At 42.9% G+C, this 21,902-nt stretch overlaps 1 protein-coding gene across 2 annotated transcripts in view; it reads left to right on the forward strand.

The window, feature by feature from the left end:
• The window catches only part of MYOM1 (myomesin 1), a 184,067-nt gene extending 163,929 nt beyond the window's left edge, over positions 1-20,138 (forward strand). For both annotated transcript variants that reach the window (XM_003817889.3, XM_034943650.2), the window contains exons 32-40: positions 1,117-1,230; positions 2,122-2,209; positions 3,224-3,262; positions 3,357-3,462; positions 7,907-8,070; positions 11,493-11,529; positions 11,781-11,803; positions 15,078-15,133; positions 19,390-20,138. In XM_003817889.3, coding sequence (XP_003817937.3) covers positions 1,117-1,230; positions 2,122-2,209; positions 3,224-3,262; positions 3,357-3,462; positions 7,907-8,070; positions 11,493-11,529; positions 11,781-11,803; positions 15,078-15,133; positions 19,390-19,683 — 921 coding nt within the window. In that variant the 3' untranslated portion in view covers positions 19,684-20,138. The remainder of the gene's footprint in view (positions 1-1,116; positions 1,231-2,121; positions 2,210-3,223; positions 3,263-3,356; positions 3,463-7,906; positions 8,071-11,492; positions 11,530-11,780; positions 11,804-15,077; positions 15,134-19,389) is intronic.
• Positions 20,139-21,902: the final 1,764 nt, after the last annotated feature.

Raw genomic sequence — 21,902 nt, forward strand, 5'->3', positions numbered from 1 at the left:
TGCCTAAACAGAGCTTCTGGGATCCACACAAGGGATGTGTCCAAATTTCATGAGCAATGTACTCAGCAAAGCCCAAAGCTGCGGAGTGCATTTCTAGTCCTCTGGGTCCAGACACAGCTTTCCAATCGAGGTCATTTTTATCGTAAGCAATGTCAGCTGGTAACACACTTTCTACAATTCAGGAACCAGTTTCCAGGGTCATAAAGAATGATTGTGTGTAGTGGTTTCACTACAGTTGCCAGGGTGGTTCCTATGTTTATTTATTAGCTGAAATTGTTTCACATTTTAAAACCTGTATATTGTCACGTATAATGAGACAACATTGTCTTTGTTGGTTTTATGGTTGTATTTTCTCTTTGGGGAATGGTATGTAGTTTTCACCCATTATTCAGTGGGGTCTTTGAGATGGTTTTCTTGATCTGTAGGAAGTCTTTACTTTTTCATACAATTTGAATTCTACAAGAAATACATGAGTATATTCTCCTTTGTAAAAAAAATTCAAGCATTGTAGATGAAACTCAAGATCCCTTTAACCATATGCAGTTGTTTAGTCCATTTGAAATAGATGATATGATGAGAAGATTAGTGTATCTAAGTGAGTCTCCTCAAAATTGCTAAGTAATTAATTTACTTAGCATGCCTCCCCTCCACATATATTTGCAATGCTTCATTTATCTTTTATTAAATTTTTAGATATAGATTGGCGCTTACTCATTCTGTTCCTTTAATAAAGCCATTTGTTTTTGTAACACAGCCTGTATTTTAATCTGATGGGATTTTTCTCCCTTTGGTTTTGTGACTTCTATTTTCATTTAAGTTTGTATGTCAGTATGAATGTATCTATTCTCTCTTTTCTTTCCTACCACATGATTTTAGAGTCAATTTTCACTGCTGGAAATAGAGATGCTATTGATTTAGGTTTATTCATTGGTGTCCACTTGATTCTAAACTCTTTTCTCAATTAAAATAGCTTTCAATTCATTCCTTTAGAAATCTGTGTCTTCTCACTCCACGTTCAGTGCTTTTTCTTTTATATCTTGCTGCATTAAGAGCTATTCAACTTCACAAGAGTACACTTTCTTATTTTAAGAAAAGTAATTATGGTTTTTCTCCTAGGTGGCAAATATTAAGAAGGAGACTCATATTGTGTGGTACAAAGATGAGAGGGAGATATCAGTGGATGAAAAGCACGACTTTAAGGATGGTATATGTACCCTGCTTATAACAGAGGTAGGCGATTATAAATGTAAAATGTAATATATTAGCTCTCTACCCTCTATCTTACCCCAAAACAGTGACTAGATTCTGTATTCCTTTCATGACCAGGGGATTTATATTAGCTTACTTCCAACTGCTGTAGGAACACAAAAGCTTCTCTAACCTTGTGATGTGTGTGGATTTGTTAGGTAGCAAACCAGTATGAGCTGAATGCCACAACTCTTGCTTTTCTGAGTTGCTTTTATCCATATATGGGCAGTGAAGTGGATCATTCTTCATTTGTGCTTAAGCCTCGTGGTCCTAAAAGTACAGAGACATCAGACATGGTATTCATTTAAGGACAGATTTTTATCTACTTCTTGTCTAAAAGAGCACAGCATTTAAATATATCACTATAAAACTAGTGATCACTAGTTTTTAATAAATGAAGGCAGAGTAAAAAGTAAGGACATTAAGCCTCATATCAATTACAGCCTTGGAAGGTAAAAAGTCAGGACTGCTAGCTTGCTGGTCAAATTATTTTGGAGAGGTGCATCTCTGCATCTGTGAACGGTTCACCACTCACAAGTTAGATGCTTGTTCAAAGAGTGTTTTGATGGCAATTCTGTAAATCAAGGGCCTTTAAAAATGCAGATAGCAGGTGAGGTGCAGTGGCTCACACCTGTAATCCCAGTGCTTTTGGTAGGTCAAGGCTTGAGGCCAGGCGTTCAAGGATACAGTGAGCTATAATCACACATCTGCACTCCAGCCTGGCTGATAGAGTGAGACCCTTGTCTCAAAAAAAAAAAAAAAAAAAAAAAAAAAAAAGAAGCAGCAGCAGAAGAAGCAGAAGAAAAAAAAAATCACAGATACCATGCCCTGGGGCTACGTAAGGTGCAATGTGGTATATCTATTCCCCCTTAGTTTTCCAAGAAAGATGCTGGGATTTATGAAGTTATCCTGAAAGATGACCGAGGAAAAGATAAGAGCAGACTGAAGCTTGTGGATGAAGGTCAGTCCACCAACTGCTGGGGTCTGTCTTGTGTGTTTCTGCATACAGCTTACCAGAATGATGATTGAGGCCGAGCTGAGGATTGAAATCATGCTGATTTTTTTGGTCCACAGATTTTGGCTTAATTGAAATTCCAACAGAGTGAACTGTTTTATTCAAAAATACCTCACTTCTAGTCATCTTCGAAATCAGAAGTGTATTTTTGATCCTTAGAGAATTTATAGTCCAGAGTCCACAAGGGATCTGTTTTCAATTTAAATCATTTTTGTTTCAACTCTATAAAAATGTTCCAGGCTCAAAAACTTCTGTGAGAAGCATGACAAAAAATAGTCCACTCTAAAGGTAGCAAGCAAGATTTATATATGAAATGTGAAGCCTTGCAGTTTTTAGCACAGCAAGAAAGCAAATTCCATTTTTCAGAGACTACTAAGGACAAATACATCATGATGATGAAAATCTACATGGGACCTCCAAACTTACAATTTTGTTCCTGAACAAGATTTTTAAAACAATATTGCTAACAAACGGCAGAAGTCTGACTAATTTCACCTTCCTACTTTGGGTGGAAGTGGGGCTAAATGTGTTTATTGGCAAAAAGCATTATCAGGCTGATGAAGGCCAGGAGACCTACATGGTTAATTCATTATGAATCGATGACACGGCTAAGAAAATGTCCTCTAATGTAAACTAAGGCTTCTTGGGAATTAAGAAGAAAGAGAATCCCAAAGCCAAGAACCTTCCTAGAAATCTCTTGTGGCCCTTTCTCTAGAATGTAAATATGGCGATTGTTACAAAGAATTCAAGGGAAAAAAAATCAAAATAAGCAGGGATCTTTTAAAACCTGATAAAATTGAACTATTTCCTCAAAGAATACTCATCAGTGGGTCAACAAATTCACCTTGTTTCCATTTCCTTTCAACCAGAAAGGGAATTTTTGAGAGCTAAGAATTTGAGATTTAACCTTACATTGAGAATTTTTATGCTAAAGTTTTGGCTCTGAATCTCTCTCCACAGCCTTTAAGGAACTGATGACGGAAGTATGCAAAAAAATAGGTGAGTCAAACATTTCACACCACAACAATGCTTTATGATCCTCCTGCCAGGAGGGGCATGCAGATGCATGAAATATGCTATTTTCTTCTTTCAGCTTTGTCTGCTACAGACCTGAAAATCCAGAGCACAGCCGAGGGCATCCGACTGTACTCTTTTGTAACTTACTATGTGGAGGATTTGAAAGTTAACTGGTCCCACAAGTAAGTAAATGAGAACTTACTTGCTGTGTAGAAATTCTTTCCCTGCCAGGCGCAGCGGCTCACACCTGTAATCCCAGCACTTTGGGAGGCCGAGGCAGGTGGATCATTTGAGGTCAGGAGTTCGAGACCAGCCTGGCCAACATGGTGAAACCCTGTCTATACTAAAAATACAAAAAAAAAAAAAAAAAAAAAAGAGCTGGGCGCGGTGGCGGACACCTGTAATCTGAGCTACTGGGGAGGCTGAGGCATGAGAATTGCTTGAACCCAGGAGGCGGATGTTGCAGTGAGCCGAGATTGCACCACTGTACTTCAGCCTGGGTGTCAGAGTGAGACACTGTCTCAAAAAAAAAAAAAAGAAAAAGAAAAAAGAAAAGAAAGAAAGAAAAAGAAATTCTTTCCCCACTGGAAGAGGGGAGGATAGGGAAAAAAATTTTCTGTTCTTCTCAAGTAAGGAGTCTTCTTAATTCTCAAGTCTGACATTGGTGAGCCCAGGAGATAAACATCCAAGGCATTCTGTTACTGTGAGGTTAGCTCTTTCCCTCAACATGTACATGCTGAGGCCAGTCATAGTTACAGTACATCTTTCTTTGTGATTTAAGAAGTACCATAATTCATAGACATCTCTATAATGCAGCCTCCACCTCCAGACAGTCATGCTTGGGCTCTCTCTGCTGTGCCAGGCATCTGGAGCCACATTCTTACCTTTCTCTCTATACACACGGTTAACACATCTGTGGTCTGGAACAGAAATGAAGCAGTGTGCACCAGGAGGCACCAAATTTCCCATGATATGAATGAATGGGCATTCACCAAAGAAGCCTAATCCAACGAGTGCCCAAGATTATTGTTGTTGTTATAGCATCTGGCAGAGTGAGATATTAGCATGTTTCTGGTCCACTCTCAGAAGGCTTTGGAGATCTCAAGGTGACTTTGGGGAAGGTGAGTTTGAACCTCTGTGCAGTTATACAGGGACTCTATTCAAGTTCACTTCTGGGATTCCAAGAGCTGAAATCAGTTTCCAAATCAAACCAGGCTTCCCATTTACACTCTTGACAGTGTTCTTAACCTCTGTGTTTCCTTGAAATATCCTGAGCTGAAAGAGAACGGAGGCCTGGCATAGATAATCCGATGGAATGTAGCCACATTCAGTCCAACTTCAGGATGCAAATGTTCCAAACTGCAAATGTTCCTAGGAGCCCCACTGAGAAGAAGGTCACATGGCATCCCCAGGAGGGTGCAGATAATAAGTTTCCTTACGCTGTACCCTCAGTGGCATTGACAATATTGGGGGCACTGCTCAAAGCCCTTTACATATGTGAATTCATTTCACATTCACCATTCTACATGGTAGGTGCTCCTCACTTGAGGGATGAGGGAGCTAGGGCTCGGGGAGGTGACCGACCTAAGGTCACACAGCTAAGAGGTGGGTCAAGGCTGAGCCTAGGCAGCCTGGCTCCAGAGCCCGGTTCATCATGGTACTACCTGCCACTGGATTCCAGCCGTGTGAAGTCTAGATTAGAGATCCCCAAACCCCAGGCCATGGACCGGTACCAGTCCGTGGCCTACTAGGAGCTGGGCCGTGTAACAGGAGGTGAGTGGTGGGCGAGGGAGCGAGCATGACCACCTGAGCTCCGCCTCCTGTCAGATCAGCTGCGGCATTAGATTCTCATAGGAGTGCGAACCCTATTGTGAACTGCGCATGCGAGGGATCTAGGTTGTGCGCTCCTTATAAGAATCTGATGATAAATATTATGTGCTTGAGTCATCCCCAAACCCTCCCCCGACCTGGTCTGTGGAAAAATTGTCTTCCATGAAACCGGTCCCTGGTGCCAAAAAGGTTGGGGACCACTGGGCTAGATTGAACAGTTAGCCAGAGCCAGGTCCCACAAAGCAGCCATTTGTGTTTTCTTTAAGATGACTTTACTGTTATATAAAACAGTGTTTTCGTTAGTATTATGATTTATTATTTCCTGAGTCATAAAAATGAGAATTAGTAAAATTCCAATGTAGAATGCTTGGGGCTTATTCCTTTGTTCTGTTTCTTTCAGAATACATTTTAGGAAAGTAATTATAAGCTAAAATAGATCAGATTCCAGGAAATTCCTCTGTGGCATCTAGGACATTCTAATATATCAGTCTGAAGAATGAGAGAACTAAAATTCATTGAATCATCAATCAAAAAGCTTTATATCTTCTCTAAAAGAATTACTTGTTCAAAAATGAGAACACTGAAAGTATGTTTTGAGGAAATTGCTATTAGGCCAGCAAAGCATAAGTATCTTAATTATATGGTCTAGTCAACCAATTGTGTCTCTTGTGTTTCCGTGTACCTATGACATTCGGGGATAAGGATGGTCTTTGCTGTCTGTATGTGGCATAGAGGGAAAAAAACCCTTGAAATGGATTTTAGTCTTCACTTTGTTCCTATCTTGCCTTATGATCTTAGACAGGTCATTTAATTTTCTGAATCTCAGTTTTCTCTTATATAAAATAGGACCAATAGTACCTATTCCATCGGAAGCACATTACAGATGTAAGGTACCCTTATTCATGTTACCCAGAGATTAAAGATTTAAAACAGATTTATTATAGCAAAGCAGAGGACAATCTTTCTGTTTAACTCTCTCTCTCTTTTTTTTTTTTGAGACGGAGTCTCACTCTGTCACCCAGGCTGGAGTGCAGTGGCGTGATCCCGGCTCACTGCAACCTCTGCCTCCAGGGTCAAGCAATTCTCCTGCCTCAGCTTCCCAAATAGCTGGGATTACAAGCGTGTGCCACCATGCCTGGCTAATTTTTGTATTTTTAGTAAAGACGAGGTTTCACCATGCTGGCCAGGCTGGTTTCAAACTCCTGACTTCGTGATCCACCTGCCTCGGCCTCCCAAAGTACTGGGATTACAGGCATGAGCCACCGCGCCCAGCCCTGTTTAACTCTCTAAGACACATCTATTGCTCATGCTAAAATCTGTGGGGTACAGATGGATTTCTTTACATTTTATGGCATCTTTATTTTTAATATCTTTTTAGATAAATAATGTTATTTAAAAAATGTAATATTATTAAAAATGCTAAATATTAGAAAGCTAAAAGCTTTTAGGTAGGAAATTTTTTTTTTTTGAGATGGAGCCTCACTTTGTCACCCAGGCTGGAGTGCAATGGCGTGATCTCGGTTCATTGCAACCTCCGCCTCCCGGGTTCAAGCGATTCTCCTGCCTCAGCCTCCCGAGTAGCTGGGACTACAGGCACATGCCACCATGCCCAGCTAATATTTGTGTTTTTAGTAGAGACAGGGTTTCACCATGTTGGCCAGGCTGGTCTGGAACTCCTGACCTCAGGTGATCCGCCTGCCTCAGCTTCCCAAAGTGCTGGGATTACAGGTGTGAGCCACCGTGACCAGCCAGAAAATTTGGTTTTCTATGTTTTCCAAAGTTCATTTTGTTTATTACAACAGACGTAAGACATGCTTGTTTCAGAAAATACATTTATAATAATATAAATTAGAAAAAACTATAATATAATAGTATCCATAGTTTTACCAGCCATAATATGAACATTTTAGGGTACTTCCTGCTAGCCTTTTTTCTATGCATGATGGTTACTATAATAACGTCATTTTATATACCACTTTTTAATGTCATTTTGTATACCACTTTTTAAACATTTCCTCAGTTTTAATAACTTCTTCATAAAGTTTCTTTTAACATAATTAAAAGTACATCTACCTAGCTTTCTCTTAGTTCGTCTATATCTGTAGTATTTCTACACCAAGATCACAAAAAAGGCTGTATTTCCTAATATTCTCTTGCAGAGAATATATTGCATGGGTCTGCTCATGACCTACTGTAGAATTCTGAGAAACTCACATCCCGGGACAGAGAACGTGCCTCATTCGTGTTGGCGGCAACTCTGCTTTTCATTCACTCTTGGCTCTACTACCAAGTGCATATTTATCTGTTTTAAATAGCTTTCTAACAACATATGTCAATAGATGTCAGGCACAGATGAGCCTCCATAAGTGTGTTTTTGGACTAGCTTGTAGAATCTGATTTATAGCCATAGATTATCTAGATGAAATATGCAGTAAAATAGTATGTAGTTTGGCCTTTTAGCTTTATAGATTACCCTAGTCCTACAAATAAACCCAAACAAAAACAAAGATAATTAATACCACTGAGAAGTATTAGTATTGTGATTTGCACTGGGCCTCAGACTGCTATGAGGAGTTATTAACAAATAAATATTCAGACTGTCACACCTTGGGCCTTGGAATCCCGGTTCTGTGTGTCATGGCCCATAATTTTTCTGAAGCAGAAGAATAACATATGCAGATCCCTTGTTTTTTGAAAGCCTACAAAACTTTATGGCAAGAGCTTCAATAAGAGACAAAGTAAAGATCAGCCCTGGATGGAAGCAAATGCTAAGGAAGTTTTCTTCGATTTTCACAGTGGGTCCGCCATTAGGTACTCAGACAGAGTTAAGACCGGGGTCACTGGAGAGCAGATCTGGCTACAAATCAATGAGCCCACCCCGAATGACAAAGGGAAGTACGTCATGGAGCTCTTTGATGGCAAAACTGGACATCAGAAGACAGTGGATCTCTCTGGACAAGGTAAACAGATATTTTGCAGATTCAAATTTACTCTAGATGAATGAGCCTTTTAAAAGGAATGAAGGGAGTTGGGCATGGTGGCTTATGCCTGTAATCCCAACACCTTGAGAGGCCAAGGAAGGAGGATGACTTGAAGTCAGGAGTTCAAGACCAGCCTGGGCAACAGAGTAAAATCTCATCTCTAAAAAAAAAAAAAAAAAATGGAGCTGGGTAAAGTGGCACACACCTGTAGTCCCAGCTACTGTGGGAGGCAGGAGAATCAGTTGAGCCCAGGAGTTCAAGACCAGCCAGCCTGGAGCAACATAGTGAAACCCCATCTCTATAAAAATAAATAAATATAAAAAATGCTCACTTATAAGCAAAAAGTTTAAAAAAATACTGGACCATTTATCCCTTTCCCAGAACTATACTCTTCATCTTATTCTTTCTTACAAAAATAAAATAGTCTGCCGGCATGGTGGCCTTTAATCCTAGCACTTTGGGAGGCCAAGGTGGGAGGATCACTTGAGGCCAGGAATTTAAGACCAGTCTGGGCAACATAGTGAGGCCCCAGCTCTTCAAATATAAAATTTTAAGAAATTAGCCAAGTGTGGTAGCATATGCCTATAATCCCTACTACTCAGGAGGCTGAGCTAGGATGATCACTTGGGCCCTGGAGGTTGAGGCTGCTGTGAGCCAAGATCACACTACTGCACTCCAGCCTGGGCAACAGAGCAAGATTCTGTCTCTAAAAAAATAAAAAATAAATAAAATAAAATAGTCTATACTGTATTAAAGTTAATAAAGACAACTGTGGACTAACTTTTCCTCCACTTCATTTTAAAATACAATCTCAGGTGGGCATGGTGGCTCATGCCTGTAATCCTAGCGCTTTGGGAGGCTGAGGCGGGTGGATCACCTGAGGTCAGGAGTTCGACACCAGCCTGGCCAACATGGTGAAACCCCGTCTCTACTAAAAATACAAAAATTAGCTGGCTGTGGTGGCACATGCCTGTAATCCCAGCTTCTTGGGAGGCTGAGGCAGGAGAATCATTTGAACCCATGTGGCGGAGGTTGCAGTGATTTGAGATCACGCCACTGTACTCCAGCCTGGGCTACAGAACGAGACTCTGTCTCAAAAAAAAAAAAATACAACCTCAATATGCAGTAACTCAGGTTTTCTCAACCTCAGAGAGCAGATTCATCATTTAGAGCGTAGCCCTTCAGCCCTGCTTTGAGTGTTTTTGGTGCTGAATCCCCTTGTCTTCACCTCACCCATTCACGGCGACTAGAAAGACTCGCTGCAGGACCTTTCAGTAATGGGAGCAGCTGCTCCAGAGGGACGCAGACTTTCTAGGACACACTTTGCCTGCATCACAAGTGCACAGTGACAGGGGATTCATTCCACACTCCATCTGACAATGTGAAACACGAGGGAAAAAGGGAGGCAGTCAGTGGGTGGAAAATTTTTAATTTTTTTAAATTTTATTTTTACTCTCTGGTCCACCAAAGCTTATTTAACTACACCACTCTGAAATCCCTTTTAAGGAAAAGGCTGTAGATTGTCCTACCAGCATTGCCACTGCCACCAAGCACAGATTGGCTCGGCCATTCCCACCTCTCTGTCAGAGTGGTGTGGGGACAAGAGGAAGCACTAACCTCAGCCTGGGTCCGCCTAACTGGTCTACCCTTCATTTTACAGATGAGAAAAAATCAGGACTAGCAACTTGAAGCCTAGCTTTATACTTACTTTTCCCATCTGTAACATGAGGGAATAAACTAGTATTATCTAAGCATTCTCTAGGCTTAAAATATGATTCCTAGACCACTGAGGAGATTAAAAATGAAGTGAGAGGGATTTCAAAATGAAGCGACCTGCCAGACATGGTGGCTCACAGCTGTCATCCCAACATTTTGAGAGACTGAGGCAGGGGGATCAATTGAGCCCAGGAGTTCAAGACCAGCCTGGACAACACAGCAAGACCCTGTCTCTACAAAATAAAAAAAATGTAAAAATAGCTAGGTGTGGTGGCACACACCTATAGTCCCAGCTACTCGAGAAGCAGAGGTAAGAGGATCATGTGAGCCCAGGAGTTCGAGGCTACCTCAAGCTATGATTGCACTACTGCCCTCCAGCCTGGGCAACGGCAAGACCCTGTCTCTTGAAAAAAAAAAAAAAAAAAAAAAATAAGGCTGGGAGCTGTGGCTCACACCTGTAATCCCAGCAGTTTGGGAGGCCAAAGCGGGTGGATCACGAGGTCGGGAGATCGAGACCATCCTGGCCAACGTGGTGAAACCCCGTCTCTACAAAAAATACAAAAATTAGCTGGGCATGGTGGTGGGCGCCTGAAGTCCCAGCTACTCAGGAGGCTGAGGCAGAAGAATCACTTGAACTGGGGAGGCGGAGGTTGCAGTGAGCCGAGATCTCGCCACTGCACTCCAGCCTGGTGACAGAACTCCGTCTCAAAAAAAAAAAAAAAAAGCTGCCATTTTGCTTGAATCTTTAATCAAAGTGGCTTACTCTGCAGGCACAGAAAAAAATTATTTGAGAACTATATAGATCTCATTTTCTTGTCCCACTTGCCTTTCATCACCTCTCCATCATGGCATAAGAAACATTGCTTCAGGCAAGCACCAGCACCCTCTGTGATTAAAGTAACTCATTGTGCTTTTTTGCCCAAACAGACCAGACAGCATAACAGAAAGAGAGTTAACTGCCTATCTAGGAGGCTCTGATGTCTGGGATAGTTTAATAAGACAAAGTTTTTGTTTTCGTTTTTGTTTGACACTCAGGATGTTTACTCAACAACCAGCTTTTCTTTGAAACAGACTTTTATGGCTGGGGGCAGTGGCTCATGCCTGTAATCCCAGCACTTTGGGAGGCCGAGGCGGGCAGATCACTTAAGGTCAGGAGTTTGAGACCAGCCTGCCCAAAATGGTGAAACCCCGTATCTACTAAAAACACAAAAATTAACTGGGTGTGGTGGCGCATGCTACTTGAGTGGCCCCAGCTACTTGAGAAGCCGAGGCAGGAGAATCGCTTGTACCTGGCAGGTGGAGGTTGCAGTGAGCCGAGATTGCACCACTGCACTCCAGCCTGGGCACAGCAAGACTCTGTCTCAAAAAAGGAAAAGAAACAGACTTCTATTCCCATTTTTTCTTTGTTGGAGTTAATCTTTGCCTTTCTGTTTGAGGGGCTGAAGCCCTCTTGCTGAGTTGAAAGCTTCTAAAATCTACTATTTCATATTTTGTGCCTACAAAGTATTTCCTGGCCTTGTTAAGTACATTAAGCTGTGGAGTGAACACATAAGCACAGTCTTAATCAAAGTCGGTTTAGTCATGTCTGGACCGATCACAGCGATCTCCAGTTGTGAATTTTAATCGCCCCTGTGTGTCATCAATTCTGGGTGAGAAAATTCTAACTTTTCTTTTTTCTTTTAAAGCATACGACGAGGCCTATGCTGAATTCCAGAGGTTGAAGTAAGTCCCTTGTCCTAGCAAACGCCACTTGCATGCACTAATTTCCCGGGAAGCTTGCATGCTGCTCGCCCCTCTGAGTGTTAGAAAGAGCCTTTTATTTCAGAAAGTACAGTAGAAGCAGCACTTCCCACTGTTATATTGAACAGCAAAATGTTTCTGAGGCAATGAAAATGTCGTCAAGTTTAGCTACTTTGAAGTAACACTAACACAAAATTCTTCTTTGTCTGTTTGTTCGTTTCTCTCAACCACAGACAAGCTGCCATTGCCGAGAAAAGTAAGTAAACTTTTTTTTTTACTTTTCACAAGTACTCCTGGGATAGATTCAAAAGATAATTTTATTTTGCTATTGTAACTACAGATGGAGGAGAATGGAAGTGGTTTTTTTCTTTTTTAAATCTTAGGTGTTCTACATATGTTTTCATTTTAGTCTTTTGAGTAAGAATATCTAGGAAAAGAAGGTCTCAGGTTACATTGTAAAGACCCTACCCTTGACTTGAGCTACAACCCAGACATCCTGAGAAACCTCTTGGCTGCAAATCATACAGTAGGTTGTTAGTCACTTGCAGGTACAGTGTTTCATAAAAATATGTATATATTGGAGAAAAGAAGCAACAAGAAACATTGTAAGGGCCAGGCATGGTGGCTCACGCCTGCAATCCTAGCACTTTGGGAGGCCGAGGTGGGCGGATCACCTGAGGTCAGGAGTTCAAGACCAGTCTGGCCAACATGGCAAAACCCCGTCTCTACTAAAAAATACAAAAATTAGCCAGGCATAGTGGCGGGTGCCTGTAATCCCAGCTACTTGGGAGGCTGAGGCAGGAGAATCGCTTGAACCCGTGAGCCAAGGTCACGCCACTGCACTCCAGCCTGGGCAACAGAGCGAGACTCCGTCTCAAAAACAAAACAAAACAACAACAACAAAAGAAAACAGAAAATTGTAAATTTGATATCAAGTAATTCACTGTAACTTGGCCCCAACAAATACTGTACATTTTCCTGGGAGCCCCTGCGAGATAAAAGCTACCAAATAAGGCCTTCCTTACTTTCATATAACTAGACACAGTCCAAGCAAAGCAACACCAATCTGTCAAGTCTGCATATGTACCCAGAAACACACACACTGCAGTATTTCTGTGAGCTGTTTGTTTCACACACACAGATTTTTAGAAGAACTCAGTCTTACAGGATCTTAGGAGTCACTGACTAGACTAATCCATAATACTAATTCAGCTCCTTTGTCCGCGTGGGAGCCAGAATTTTAAAATTGTTACAGGCTAAAATGGTAGAGTCCACCTGAGCTGGATGTGAAGGGGACAGGGAGAAGGAGCAAGAAGGGAAGTCATCCTTCCCCACAGGGCTCCATGTGCTTCTGGGTGCAACTTTGAACTTTGAACCTGAAACTTGCACTGCTCCCCTCCACTCCCTTCTCCACTTTCCCCCTCCTGCTCAGGCCCTATGTATGTGGACTGCAGCTGGGGGTAAGGGACAGAGGCTGGTACTGGGGCACCAGAGGTCAAGGGGGAAGTTGGGGTGTTGAGCAAGAGAGAGCTGTTCTTGTTTGGTACTGAGCAAAGCCTACATCCACAAGCAGTTTTCTGTCTTTCCAGATTCTTGAACTCTTCTGTGGGCAAGGAGTTCATGAACTCTTTAGAACTGGATGCAACCTTAGAGCTTTTCTAGCTCCATGTTTGTAAACTTTTGTAAGCCATGGAACACTTACTTCAAATTGATGCAGGATTTTTGCTCCTTAGTTCAGCTAAATCCAGGTTCTTGTCTCACAGCCAGGAAAAATTAGACACGCGGACACATTGAAGGGTGAGGCAGGCAGAATTTATTAAGCGAAAGGAAAACTCTCGGCAAAGAGAGGGGTTCTCCAAGCAGGTTTCCCTCTCACAATTGAATACCAGGTCTACCGTGGATGAGCTGAAGAGGCCAGGCCCCTCCCCTGCATAAGGTGCAAATTCCTGGTGGATCCCCCCATTCCCCCAATGCACATGTGGGCATGCCCAGGCAAGCCATAGGTAGTATCGGAAAAGGCAACATTCGATTGGTTAAAAGGCATTATTCAGAAATAATCATAGTATCCCCAGGTCTAATGCAACCCCTGGCCCCCATTCTACAAATTAGGAGACTGAGGCCAACACGATGAAGTGACTGGCCCAGTATCACACAGCATGTCACACAGGAAACCAGAAGAAGGGTTAGGCTTACAGGTGGCATGATGGAATTGGCAGTAGAATGCTGTCATGTTTCACCAAAAGCAAAGCTTTAGCCTCACTTAGTGGAGAAGGGAATTGTAGACAGGGAAGTCAAGAGTCACACATTAATTGAAGCAGGCCGAAAAATGAGAGGGAGGTGGCTGCTGTGTTCATGCCAGAGAGAACACCTTTGAGTGAATGACAGGAAGGTGCCCTTTCCAGGGGCTGAGGCAGTCATGCCCAGGGCATATAGCTTGGCTGAGGGCACCCAGGATCCCAGCACCCATCCTGTGCCTCGTCCCCTCACCTGCAGGCCTTTATACTCCTAGCCATAGACAGTGGCCTGCACAGCACTACCAAGAACTACCAAGAGACAAGAAAGGGACACTCTCTAGAGAAGGCTTCAAGGAAAGCTTATGGCCAGGCCTGGTGGCTTGTGCCTGTAATCCTAACACTTTGGGAAGCCAAGGCAGGATGATGGCTGGAGCCCAGGAGTTCAAGACCAGCCTGGGTAACATAAGACCCTGTCTCTTAAAAAAAAAAAAAAAAAAAAAAAAAAAAGCTTACATCTTCATGAGCCTCCAATCTCCCTAGCATATAGCCCTTCCATTATGCAACCTTTTGTCATCATATGGAAACCCATAAAAGAGGCCAAGCTACGCTTGGAGGCTGTCCATAGAGATCTGTTCTACTTCCTTGAGCTTAGCCCTACTAAGCTGCAGAAGGGTCAGGGCTGAAAATAGCCATGAAAATGATAGAGCGGGTCTTGATATGGCAAAGCTATCACACACTGGTATTTTAGATACAGATACAGGCACTCCCCCACCGCCCCACACACACACACAATATGACGGTGAAGAAGGATTAAAATCCTGAATCCAGCCAGGCATGGTGGCTCACACCTGTAATCCCAGCAATTTGGGAGGCAGAGGCGGGCAGATCACTTGAGGTCCGGAGCTCAAGACCAGCCTGGCCAACATGGTGAAATCCTGTCTCTACTAAGAATACAAAAATTAGCCAGGCGTGGTGGTACAGGCCTGTAATTCCAGATACTCAGGAGGCTGAGGCAGGAGAATCGCTTGAACCTAGTGGGCAGAGGTTGCAGTGAGCCGAGATCCCACCATTGCACTCCAGCCTGGGTGACAGAGTGAGACTCTGTCTCAAAAAAAAAAAAAAAAAAAAAAATCCTGAATCCCTGGATCATTTTCTTCTTTTGCATGTTGAAAACTGTATAAAAGAACTATCAGGAGAAGGAAACTAAATTGGAAATGTAGCTTCCTGGGTGGTTTTGTGAGTATGACCGCTGGCCTTGCCACTGCAGTGATTAACCCAAAATGCCTATGCTTGCAGATCGTGCCCGGGTGTTGGGAGGTCTCCCAGACGTGGTCACCATCCAGGAGGGGAAGGTAAGCATGGAGCCTGCCTGTGCCTGCTCCTTCTGCACTATGAACGGGTTCCAGCACCCCAGATTTTGTTCCTTCTTTTAAGGTACACTTAACAGCCCACCACCTTCGTCTTATTCCATAGCTGCTTATACTTGACCAGAGTAACCAAACACAAGGTTAAAAATCAGTCAGTTTTCTGGCCAGACACGATGGCTCACGCCTGTAATCCCAACACTGGGAGGCTGAGGCGGGCGGATCACCTGAGGTCAGCAGTTCAAGACCAGCCTGGCCAACATGGTGAAACCCCGTCTCTATTAAAAATACAAAAATTAGCTGGGTGTGGTGGCAGGTGCCTGTAATCCCAGCTATTTGGTAGGCTGAGGCAGGAGAGTTGCTTGAACCTGGGAGGTGGAGGTTACAGTGAGCCAAGATCATGCCACTGCACTCCAGCCCAGGCAACAGAGTGAGACTCCATCTCAAAAAAACCAGTCGGTTTTCCAATCATCTTAACGTTTCATAGGTCAAGCATCGGGATAAAAGTTTGTCTCTAATAGACATATGTAGACCACTTAGTATCTTTGAAGAGTCACCCTTTAAAATTATGAGAAACTGAACATGTTCTGTGTTAACTCTATGACAAATAAAATTGAAGAAAGAAATTACCTCCAACAGAGTGGAATATGAAAATTTCTATAGGCTCTAGTTCTGTTGAAAACAGGCTTCTTTCTTTCTTTTTTTAATAATTTTTTTCCCCTGTGACAGAACTCCAGGGGCTCCTGAGAGCATGTGCCCCTAGGCCGGGCACAGTGGCTCATGCCTGTAATCTCAACACTTTGGGAGGCCAAGGCACGCAGATCACTTGAGCCCAGGAGTTTGAGACCAGCCTGGGCAACACGACGAAACCCCATCTCTACAAAAAATACAAAAATTAGCCAAATGTAGTGGTGCACACCTGTAGTCCCAGCTACTCGGGAGTCTGAGTGGGAGGACCGCTTGAGCCCAGGAGGCGGAGTTTGCAGTGAGCCAAGATCACTCCAGCCCGGGTGACAGACACCCTGTCATACAAACACACACACGCACGCACACACACACACACACACACACACACACACAAAGAACATGCACCTCTGGTTTCTTTCCATTTCATTTTAAACTGATGTAACCTGTTTCTATAATAATCTCTCCAAGAGATTAAACGTTGTAAATTTGGCATCAGGTAAATCACTGAAACTTGTCCCCAACAAGTACTGTGCATTTTCCGAAGAGCCCCTGTAAGATAAAGATGCCAAATAAGGCCTTCCTTACTTTCATTTAACTAGATACAGTCTGAGTGAACCAACATAATTTCTAACCTGGATTCGCTTTTTTTATCTTTATGTTTCATTAAAAAGTTTACAGCCACTGGGTGCAGTGGCTCATGCCTGTAAACCAGCACTTTGGGAGGCCAAGGCAGGAGGATTGCTTATGCCCAGGAGTTCAAACTAGCCTGGGCAACATAATGAGACCCCGTCTCTACAAAAACAATTTTTAAAAGTCAGCTGGGTATGGTGGTGCACACCTGTAGTCTTAGCTACTCTGGAGGCTGAGATGGGAGGATCGCCTGAGCCCAGGAGGTCAAAGCTGCAGTGAGTCATGACACCATACCACTTCACTTCAGCTTGGACAACACAGCGAGACACTGTCTATAAAAAATAAATGGAAAATAAATTAAAACAAGTTTAACATACCAGTCCTAGGGGTAGAGATATTTGTAGTGGAACAAATTTTCCACTTCAAAGGGCAGTGAAGACATACAGTGGGTGACTGGAATTCGGGTAACAAAGCAAGGCATGTGGAAATGCTTTAGCAAGAGGTAGGTTTCATTCAACTGCGTTTCCTCATGGTTGGAAAATATGATCACGGTTGATTTTAAGCTCAGCCACTGCAGGGATTCTTTTGTTCTTCAACTCTCTTTTCCATTTTCCTCACCTAATAAGGTTAAAAATATACAACTCTCTAGGTCGTACTGAGAATTAAGAAAGAGAATGTATATGAAAGTACTTTGTAATGCAGAACCCAAATCTGAAGTGTGAATAAGAGTTTTCCATGATGCCTAAGGTGTTTGGGAGTTTTGTTTTTTCTTTTTCGCATTTTTTTTTCCTAACCACTAGACTGTCAGGGGGTGTTTGGGACTCTTTGTTTCATTTTGTTAAAAGTTTTAACTACAAGTAATCACAGTTTCCAAAAGCATATACCTAATCTGCTCATGAAGTTTAAGGATAATAATTGGACTCCTTTTTTTGACTGAAATGTATTTGTAGGATAATTCAGTAAGAAATATTAATTAGTGATGGGAGAAAAACAGATTTCTTAATCTATCCAATTTTAAATGATACACCTGCAAAAGGGGTAACAAATAATCATGTAAGACCCTTTAGAAAGATATGTAGACAGATGTTCTTTCTCTGTACATTGTGAGACCTAGTTCTTTCCTTATCACATCTGGATTTTTGTAAGAGAAAAATACAAGAATGGAATTTTAAAATGTGAAGTAAATTCAACATCATTAACCACCAGGCAAGTGAACATTAAAACCACAATGAAATATCACACCACACCTATCAGAATTGCTGTAATAAAGAATAGTAGCTGGGTGGGCTGGTGTACAACAACAAATGGTGGGGAGGCTGTGGAGAAACTGAATCACTTGTATATTCTGGTGGGAATGTAAGCCAAAATTGTATAGCCACTCAGAAAAACCGTTTGGCAATTTCTGGGAAAAAAAAGAAAACATGGGCTGGGTGTGGTGGCTCATGCCTGTAATCTCAGCACTTTGGGAGGCCACGATGGGAAGATTGCTTGAGACCAGGAGTTCAAGACCAGCCTGGTCAACATAATGAGACCCCATCTCTATTCTCTATTTTTTTAATTAAAAAAATATAAAGAAAAAAATGAAACATGCATTTATCATACATTCCAGCAATTGTATCCCTGGGCATTTATCCCAGAGAAATGACAGCTTATGCTCACATAAAAACCTGTACACAAATGTTCATAGCAACTTACTGCATCATAGTTAAAACTGGAAAAAGCTCAGATGACCCTTACGGGCATAAACATAGTATGACATTCTAGTCAGCAATAACAAGGGATAAACTATCGATACATGCAGCACCTTGGATGAATCTGGAAGTAATTATGCTGAGTTACAAAGATTATTCTGAAAGGTTATATAGTGCATGATTCTATTTATATAATATCTTTGACCTGACAAAATTTTAGAAACGGGAAACAGATGAGTGGTTGCCAGAGATTAGGAACAGAGTTTGGAAGTTGGAGGAGAGAGGTGGGTGTGGTTATAAAAGGACAACGCAAGGGGTTCTTGTGGTGATGAAAATATTCTGTAAATTGAATAGAATGAAACACACACAAACACAAATAAGCACCAGTAAAATTAGAGAAATCTAAATAAGGTCAGTGGATCGCATCAATGTCAATATACTGGTTATGACATTCTACTATAGTTTTGTAAAATGTTACCACTGGGAAGCTGGGTAGACAGCATACCAGATCTCTTTATTATTTCTTATGGATTTCTTTATTATTTCTTACAACTACATGTGAATTTACAATTATCTAAATCTTTTTCAATTAAAAAAAGTAAGGTAAAGTAAAACTGTAGACCTTGTGTCTACATACATATCTAGAATATCGATCTTTTAGAATAAGGTTTCAGCACAGATGGGAATATTTTCTTTAGGAATACATTTTGGTAGGGTACCACTGCAACTGCAGCAGATTGGATGGGGTTTGAGGAGAGAAGTAAAATAAGGGTGGTGGAATTTGAAAATCAGTAACATTATCTGAAGCAGCTGCCGTGATTCTGCTGCCCGGCTCTTTGATGCAAATGAAAGGCAAAAGTGAGCAGGTGGCAATTACAGCAATGAGATTCCTGTACCGAGACAGAACCCAAAATGCCACAATAGAGCAAAAGGCATCTACATGTTTATGAAAGAGAAAGTGAAAATGGGGAATAGACATAAACTCTTTCGTGTGTTTTTGATAATAAGCATTCCAGAAGCCAGAAAGCGTATAAAGGCCTTGGGGAGATCCCCTCAGATGTTATTTCAAACTGTAACTCACACAGGTGCATACACAGAACTACTTTAAACCCTGGTCCGGGAGGCTTTTACTTATCCTCCCTTTGGTCATGCCAAGCCACCAGCCGGCAAGATTGTTGACAGTGTGTCTATTATATCTAATTTATCTTCTTCTCTCCCATAAAACCTGTCTTGCAGGCCCTTAATCTCACCTGCAACGTGTGGGGAGACCCGCCTCCGGAGGTCTCATGGTTGAAGAACGAGAAGGCCCTGGCCTCAGATGACCACTGCAACCTCAAGTTCGAGGCTGGGAAGACCGCGTACTTCACCATCAACGGCGTGAGCACCGCTGACTCGGGCAAATACGGGCTGGTTGTGAAGAACAAGTATGGCTCGGAGACCAGCGACTTCACCGTCAGCGTGTTCATCCCAGAGGAGGAGGCGAGGATGGCCGCCTTGGAGTCCCTGAAAGGCGGCAAGAAGGCCAAGTGACCGGAGGTGCGAGGAGAGCCAGCCGGCCTGTGTGACTTGGGTGTGAATGGTTTGGGTTAAGGATGAGATGTCTTCATGCTTTCTCCTCCCTATTATTTTCTGGCTTGAGGGGAAAATAATGTCAGATCTTTCACTCATATAAAAAAGCACCAACTAATGACACTTTAATTGTTTTTCTTTATCTACAAAATTATGTGTTAAGAAAATACCATTCATAGCATGAAGATTAGGAAACAGTTTTAAGGAGAAGACTTGAATGAAGTTGGAGGGACATTGAATGATGGTCAGAGGGCAGGCGAATGTGTTGTGGGGCGAGTTGGGATTTGCTGCAGCTGTGAAGCCATGGCCAAGTCTCGTGTGCTGTTACAGAGGTGATGTGCTTTTCGACGGGCGCCTTGTGGCTTGGAACCTCCTCTGTATGAATAAACAGTTTTCACATCTGTCCTCTTCCCCGACACTGTTTCTCAAATTCCTGCTGTTTTGCTGCTAGGTTGGGTGGCTTCTTGGTGCTTCTTTCTCAACGCGTCTTGTGCCACATCTTCTGATTTAAATTCCTTTTGGTGAAAGCAGTACCTTGCAACATGATCAGATAAGTCGTTTGAGCTCAACGAGGTTCAGGGGTGTGAAATTACACTGCCACTGCACATCTGGTGGCTTACCATACAATCAAGCCAATTCCATTAATAAGATACACAAGGCAATTGAATGTAATGTGACAATTACATGTGATAAGATGGTGTGAGGTGCCTCCTGCCAGAATTGGAGACTAAGGGCCCACAGCTAAGAATAAAAGGTACATAAGAAGCCTCATTCTGAGCTCAGAGAACTGCCAGCTGTGGAAATTGCCACTCCCTGAGGGGTTTGCTGAGGGTCAGCATCCCAGCAGCAGCTGTTGTAGAAAGTTTTGTCCTCCCCAACCCCAGCACCACACACACACACACACACACACACACACACACACAACACACACCATTCTAGGAAAATCGTCATGGTGTTTTTTTCTGTTGGGTGCAGTATCTCACACCTGTAATCCCAGCACTTTGGAAGGCTGAGGCGGGAGGATTGCTTGAGTCTAGGAGTTCAAGATCAGCCTGGGCAACACAGCGAGACCCCTCTCTACAACAAATTTTAAAAATCAGCTGGGTGTGGTGGTGCCCACCTATAGTCACAGCTACTTGGGAAGCTGAGGTGGGAGGATCATTTGAGCCTGGGAGGTCAAGCCTGCAATGAGCCATGATGGCGCCACTGCACTCCAGCCTGGGCAACAGAACAAGACCATCTCGTAAAAACAATTTTTTCCCCTTCTTTCTCCTGCCAAAGGTAGCGGATGAGACAAGAAATTTCCTTATACAGTTGGCAGGGGCTCCTACACACCCTCTCCTTTACAAGTTTAAGGCTGGAAATTGCTTCTCATCTGACTGTGGCCAATCCACTTGTCCAGACAAGTGCTGGATGCTGCTGCTGTGACACTGAACACCAGGCAGGAGCCAGATGCTGTGTTCTCACTCCCAGATACGGCAAGGAGATGAGCTTCCCAAGGGTCAAGCGGACCCCATGGAAGGTGGCTGGCCATGAGCAGTCTGCGGTTCTGCCTGCCTCAGTAAGAGGGCTACATCTGAACAAGCTGACCCAGAAGGAAACTGCCAGTGGGTGGACACCTGCTGGGGAGCTAAAGATGGGAGGGTGGCGGGGTGGGGGTGGGGGTGGGAAAGGTTCAAGCGGCGGCAGACCTCCCATGCCAAGGGCCAAGGGCTGTGCAAGCAAGAGGCCCCTAAGACTCTCCAAAAAGCCCCCACCACACCCCTCAAAAAGCCAGCAACAGAGCTCCCAGTACCAGAGAGGTGAGGTTTCTGCAAGCAGCACCTCCCACCCCTTCCCTAATTTCCACCTGCTGGAGCCCAGACTAGGGGAGAAAGCAAGACGGGTGTTGAATCAGGTGGAAACAAAATTTTAAAACAGTGTATTCCAAATTCTGAAATTGTGCAAAAATGTATGAAATCAAAGTGTGCCCTAAGACCCCTGCGCCCAGCAGAGGGGCTTCATGGGACACAGCAGCAGTGAGTTGGGGAGATGGCTTTTGTGTTCGGAGCTCCATACGCTGAGATTTCTCAACAAAACAGCTATAAGAATTATTTCAGCCATTATTATGACCAAACTAAACCAGTGACCGCAAGATTTAATAGCTTAGGTAAAAAGCTGCTATTTCTACAGGGGAAAAT

Source organism: Pan paniscus, chromosome 17 (genome assembly GCF_029289425.2).
Source record: "Pan paniscus chromosome 17, NHGRI_mPanPan1-v2.0_pri, whole genome shotgun sequence".
Lineage (NCBI taxonomy): Eukaryota > Metazoa > Chordata > Mammalia > Primates > Hominidae > Pan > Pan paniscus.